Below are 6,000 nucleotides of genomic sequence, written 5' to 3'. Positions count from 1 at the left end.
AGCGTATTTTATGGACAAGGTTGATCAGGTCTTTGCTGGGACGCTGGCATATGCTGCAGTTCTAATGGTATTCGTAGGGCTTTCTGTACAAGGGGTGGGAGGTACATAAGAAGCGCCTCTATAAGCACTCTACTACTTCTGGGCGAGCCATATACATGGATATGATTTTGTAGCTCGAGGTGGCGGTCTGATAAACCTGTCAGATAGCATGTGTTGCTGTCAGATGGAAGGCCATCCAGCAGGCAATTTAGCATCGGTGTCGATTGCAGCCATGTTGGCCGACCCGCCTCGATCCTACTTCGACCTTATTTGTACGAGAGCATATACATCGTGATAGCACCACCTTCCAGGGAGGAAACACGAAAGAATCAACATCTATTAATTCTATGCATTACCTCATCTAATCTGACAAAACCATAGGTGATTTAGGTGGAGGACGAGGTCCGTATAAGAAATAAACAAGATTCGGGAGAAGGATCGGCGCTTCAAGAAGCAGAAGAACAAGGATACTGATAAACGAGCTGAAAACAGTGCTGGAGGATGGAGCGATTAAATCTGGTTGCAATTTTTGAGCGCGCGGGCAGCACGCACAGCCTAGACTGTGGCGGAGTAAGGCTGGTGCAGGCAGGCTGAGAGTCGTTGTCGCGAACAAAGTACTTTGATGCCTCAGCCACGCTAGTAGAGAGGTGGCCGACCCGCTCCTGACCTGACCTTGCCCTGGAGGCGTTGGATCTTTTGGTGCGTAAGTTAGATGAAGAGAGTTGCCACTAGCAGTACCATTATTTTCGGCTCGCGAGAGCCCAAAACCGGGTTCTGGGTGGGACCCATAATGGAACCTCTGCGTAGCTAGGCACAACCTAAATTTAGCTTGTGTCTGACACCTGATGTAATTACCCTAAAAACTGAAGATGAGATTATCTGAAAATGCAACTTACTTCACCCCGGATGTACAAGCCGGAAGAGAATTGATATACATCGAACCAACCATGTCGGAACAGGAGAATTCGATTAGTGAAGCTACTATTGTAGGAAATGTTCAGAAAGTGAATTCCATAATTAACACTCGACCAGACCTACAACCAAAAGCAACAATATTCTTGTGAGCAGCAACTTTGCTTGGCCGATAATCAGGAGGTAGCCAAAGAACATTGCCTGCGCCGTGGCTTACCCATTGGTCCTTGATATATACAGAAGACATATATTCGCGTCTAGGAGTTGACTGATGAATGGAAAGAAACGAGAGGGATAGCGCTCCTCTATCACTTTGGAGGAATGCACCATCGTCAGAAAACGAGAGGATACTAAGAACGGCATTAGTTTTAAGAGTCTGAACCACTGCTCCTGTGTTCACGTCCCACAGTGTGACCGTCCTATCGTGAGTTGCCGCCGCCAACAGTTTACCATCCAGCGAGAAGGCCAGAGCGCTGACGTGGCTTGAATGACCCCCGAACGCCTCCGTCTCCGCTCTCGTGTTGACTTTCCATAATTTGACTGTCCTGCCGTCCGCTGCCGACGCCACAAGCTTGCCGTCCGGCGAGAATGTCACGGCGATGCGCCAGCCAAATGGAGGCCTGTCCGAATCGCCCTCGAATGTCTTCATCTCCATGCCCGTCTTAACATCCCATATTCTGACTGTATTGTCCTTCGATGCCGACGCCAGCAGATCGCCGTTTGGTGAGTAGGCCAACGAGTCGACCCAGCCCGAATGTCCCTCGAACCTCTTCAACTCCATGCCCGTGCTGGTGTCCCACAGCTTGACTGTCCTTTCATCCGATGCATATGCCAGCAGCTTGCCGTCCGGCGAGAAGGCTACGACAGTGATGGAGCCCGAAGAGCTTTGCAGTGTCTGAGATCCCTTGCCAACGTCCCATACTCTGACTGTCTTGTCCCTCGATGCCGACGCCAGCAGCTTGCCGTTCGGCGAGAAGGCCAACGCGTTGACACGATTCGAATGGCCCTCGAGCATCATCTCTGCACCCGTGCAAGTGTTCCACAGCTTGACCATGCCATAGTCTAATGACGACGCTAGTAGCGTGCCGTCCGGCGAGAATGCGACGGGGCTAGCATAATCTGAATAATCTTTAGACGTCTGAACCGAGGTTGTAATGCTAACGGTCCATAGTCTGATCTTCCCGTCGTACGACGCCGAAGCTAGTAGCTTGCTCTCCGGCGAGAATGCGATGGCAATGACATCATCCGAATAGCTTTGGAGTGTTTGGACACGCACTCCAGTCTTGGTATCCCACAACTCAACTGTTCCATCATAGGATGCGGACACAAGCAGCTTGCTGTCTGGGGAGAAAGCAATCTGTTGGGCATATTCAGAACTTCCTTCCAGCACCTGAATTGTAGCCTCCGTGCTGATGTTCATTGTCCTGATAGTCCCGTCGCCTAGTGCTAACGCTAGCAACATACCGTTCGGCGAGGATGTAACCGCAGTGACATTCGAATAGCCTTTGAGCGTCATAATCATTACCCCTGTGCTGGCGTCCTATACCCTAATTGATTGGTCCTATAACAACGCTAGCAGCTTGCTATCTAGCGCGAAGGTTACATGGCTGACGTAGTATAACTTATCGTCCATCGCCTGAACACTTATTCCTGTGCTAGCATCCCACAACTTGAGCCTCCCGTCGTCTGATATGGATGCTAGCAGTTTCCCGTCTGGCGAGAAAGCGGCGTTGATAACGGGGTCAGAACAGCAATTGACCGTAACGAGCCATTCCCCTGTTCTGATATCCAGTAGCCTAATCGTAAGGTCTTTAGACGCGGACGCTAGTATCTTGCTATCCTTTATAAAGATAAATGCAATAACGGGGCTTGAATGGCCTTCGCACCTGTGCATCGTTAGTCCCCTGCTGACGTCCTATACTTTAACCGTCCTATCTATTAATGCTGATGCTAGCAGCTTGCTATCAGGCGAGAAGGCTACAACAGTAACGACACCCAAATAGCCCTCGAGCGTCTGCAGGCACGCGCTCCAATTATCGTCTATAGCCGGCTTGATAGTTATACATTCTAGCTCTTCGTGCTAAAACAGCCTTCTTACTAAGCTCCTTGTTGGACTAAACAACAACGCAGATGCATATACCTGAAGAGGGCTACTCTCAATTGCCCCTTTGTGATACATAATGCACTAACGCGCATCCTGTACAAGCTCAGCCAGTCTAGCTGCATTGCTATTTCCCTACACTTTATTAGTGAGAGAGACACCTAACTGCACTGCTTGTGTAGAACCTGCCTGGACTAGCATCTCTAGTTTCTCTATAGAAACGATACCCTTTAGTATGCTCTTGCAAAGGGAAAGAGCTTCTAGCTAGTATAGATACTTCGTTCTCAACCAAATATTAACAGCACCGCCTTTCTGCAGCGCGTCTCCGTAATTATTAGACGATTCAGAGCTCCAATCACACAGATAGTCCACCTAGTATATGCACGAGTACCGTGTTGTCGCTAGCGGATCGTCGGCCGGCACTTGAACCTTATCGATCGGAAACCCTAGAGCAGTCAAACCATACATGTCACGCTTTAGTGTGAGAGACAAGAGCTTAAGCGACTGGGAAAACATGTAGTAGTGAGCCTTGCCTTGGGATAGAAAGATCGCAGCTCGCTCTTTGTCGCTTAGGTAGTCCTTGGCTAATTAGTAGATGAGGTAGATTTGATCATCTCGGATCGTAAGGAACGATCCACACATAGCCACGATCTTTCTGACGTTCCGCGCTAGCACTGAAGTCTGGCCTAACAATCTGCACAAGCTACCCACCTCGGGTAGGTGAAGCAGGCAGCATGCGATAGTGGCAGTGGAAAGCAGGAGCCGGCATATCTCTGAGTTTCTCTTCGTAAGCTGCTAGATCTAATCCACCATGCGATCGTACAGCTGTTGCAGGCCTAGAGGCGCATCTTCCGCCACCTGCAGAGGGTCCTAGCTCTCGGGCTTCTTAAGCTCCTAGATCACGAGCAGGGCTCCCAATAGTGCTAAACTCGTATACTATTAGTATTTGGCTCACGCTCAGACTAGGGAACAAGCAAATTGATCTACAGCTTGAATATCCGCATAAGAAAATCAGAGCGGAAACTAGCCTAATTAGGCAAGCCGAATACTAATAGTATGCATACTGTTTACACTATTAGGAGCGCTGCCCAAAAGTACTGCAAGCCATCTTGTCTTGCCTGCTCGCCACAGAACTGGATCTTTTCATAGCCAGCCTTGTCCTTGCCTGTGCCGTTTGTCATGTCTTCGAAGGTGACCTCATCGGGATCCGCTCCCCATGTATGGGACAGTATTGCATAGGGTGGGATCGTATCTTCTCCTCTCAGACGCTCAGTAAGGCTGAACTCGCCAGCGCCGCAGCGTCGCAAAAGACGCATTGCATCGCGAGGAGTTTTGAATGGCGCATGCGGCAGGACTCGGGTCTGTGAGGCTCAAACGCAGCAGCCTGAGCGAAGTGGATAGCAGCTCGCTCGTCGGCTGAGAATATGAGTCCTAGCTATCGAGCTTAACGAGTATACAGGGCAACGGGGCCCTTAGACTGTAGTAAAGAATCAAATCTGGGAGCTCACAAGAGTGGTGAGTTGATTCTAGTATGGCTAGCATCTCCTTGGTTTTCTAAGGTGGTGAGGGTGTCTGAACGAGCTCCACGCGGGGCATGTGCGGCTACGAAGGAGCTCGTATTTATTGAGTCACCAGCCACAGTGGCTTTGAGGGCCTGTGCGGTGACTCGAAAAATACTAGCTCTTTCATAGTTGCACAGCCCAAAGTGTGGCGCGCTAAGGCAGATAAGCGGTGGTTGGACTGCAGCAAAAGGCAAGTTTGCAGGCGACTAGACCGATCATGCTTCAACCATATCTTGAGAAAATAGATGAACGTCTCGATCACGCTAGCAAGGTGGTGGCCGATCCGCTCCTGCCACACCCTTTGTGAGATGGCGAATTCTGTAATCAGTTGTATACAAGAGGGAGTCAAGTTGACCGGTAACATGCTCGAGGCTGAGTTGTAAAGTTTGACCCCTCCAATGAGGCGGCGGGGCAAGCTCGCACAGTTCTGCAGGGGTCGACCCGCTCCCCATCAGCACCGTAGGCGTAAGAATCTGTTCAGCTGATATAATTAACCAATAGTGATGATGATGATGATGATGATGATGATGATGATGATGATGACAGGGGTGGTGTAACTACGTGTTGCATGGAGCTGTGCACTCTAAATACCTAAGGCTGAAGTCATCTTGCAGAAGGACAGAGGCAGATCAGCTGAATCAATTCTGCAGTCTAACGTGCCAATAGCATAGGGACCAACCCCTCCAGAGCTGTGAGACTTTGCTCAGCCTCGCAGTCTCGCTTCAGACGGTAGATTTCAGGCTAGCGCCATATGATAAGTATTGAACCATATGCTAGATTGTAAGGGGCTGCGCAAAGTATGCCGATGCCTGGTAACAGGATTGTATTCGATAAAGAAGAAAACCTATCTATGGTGCTGCGATATCTATATACGTTTAGCTTATCGTACGCGTAGCATCTTGAAGCTTCTAGAATGCCGAGGAGGCTCCGAAGGTTCCACCGAGGATCACTATAGCATCTGGGCTCTAGCCCGTTACATTACCCCCCTCCTTTCTCTAAAGCGTCTAGATGGATCTCGTTTGAGCCGCGGCGGAATCCTGCGGGAAGGAGTTTTGTTCTAGGGTCTCGATAAGGTTCCGTGAACTGTTCCCATCGAATCTTTGCTTCAGTATTCTCTAAGTTCTCCTTAGGCTCTATTGTTGGCAGGTGGTAACCCTTCCACTTCACCTCATACCACCATTTCGTTCCGCGTCCACGCCGCCGACAGATTTCTGCCAGGATATCTTCAACTTCCCACATATCTGCACCGTCACTATCTACCTAAATCGGTAGCGGTTGGTTATTGTCTCTTGACTGGCTCGGTAATGGGTCTGATGATGCTAGTCTTAACCGGTCAACGTGGAAAACATTGTGAGGGCCTAGAGGTGTATTAAGGCGGACCGTGTG

General features: G+C 49.7%; 1 protein-coding gene across 1 annotated transcript; it reads right to left on the bottom strand.

The window, feature by feature from the left end:
• Window positions 1-1,036: 1,036 nt before the first annotated feature.
• ALTATR162_LOCUS7832 (uncharacterized protein) lies at window positions 1,037-2,467 on the bottom strand (the record flags this gene model as incomplete). Its single annotated transcript, XM_043315461.1, has 1 exon — window positions 1,037-2,467. One exon carries the CDS (start codon window positions 2,465-2,467, stop codon window positions 1,037-1,039), a length of 1,431 nt encoding a protein of 476 aa, XP_043171396.1.
• Between the last annotated feature and the right edge of the window lie 3,533 nt (window positions 2,468-6,000).

Source organism: Alternaria atra (assembly GCF_907166805.1).
Source record: "Alternaria atra isolate CS162 genome assembly, contig: 28, whole genome shotgun sequence".
Lineage (NCBI taxonomy): Eukaryota > Fungi > Ascomycota > Dothideomycetes > Pleosporales > Pleosporaceae > Alternaria > Alternaria atra.
The sequence above is the reverse complement of the archived record's forward strand: the minus strand, read 5'-3'. Positions and strand labels throughout refer to the sequence as shown.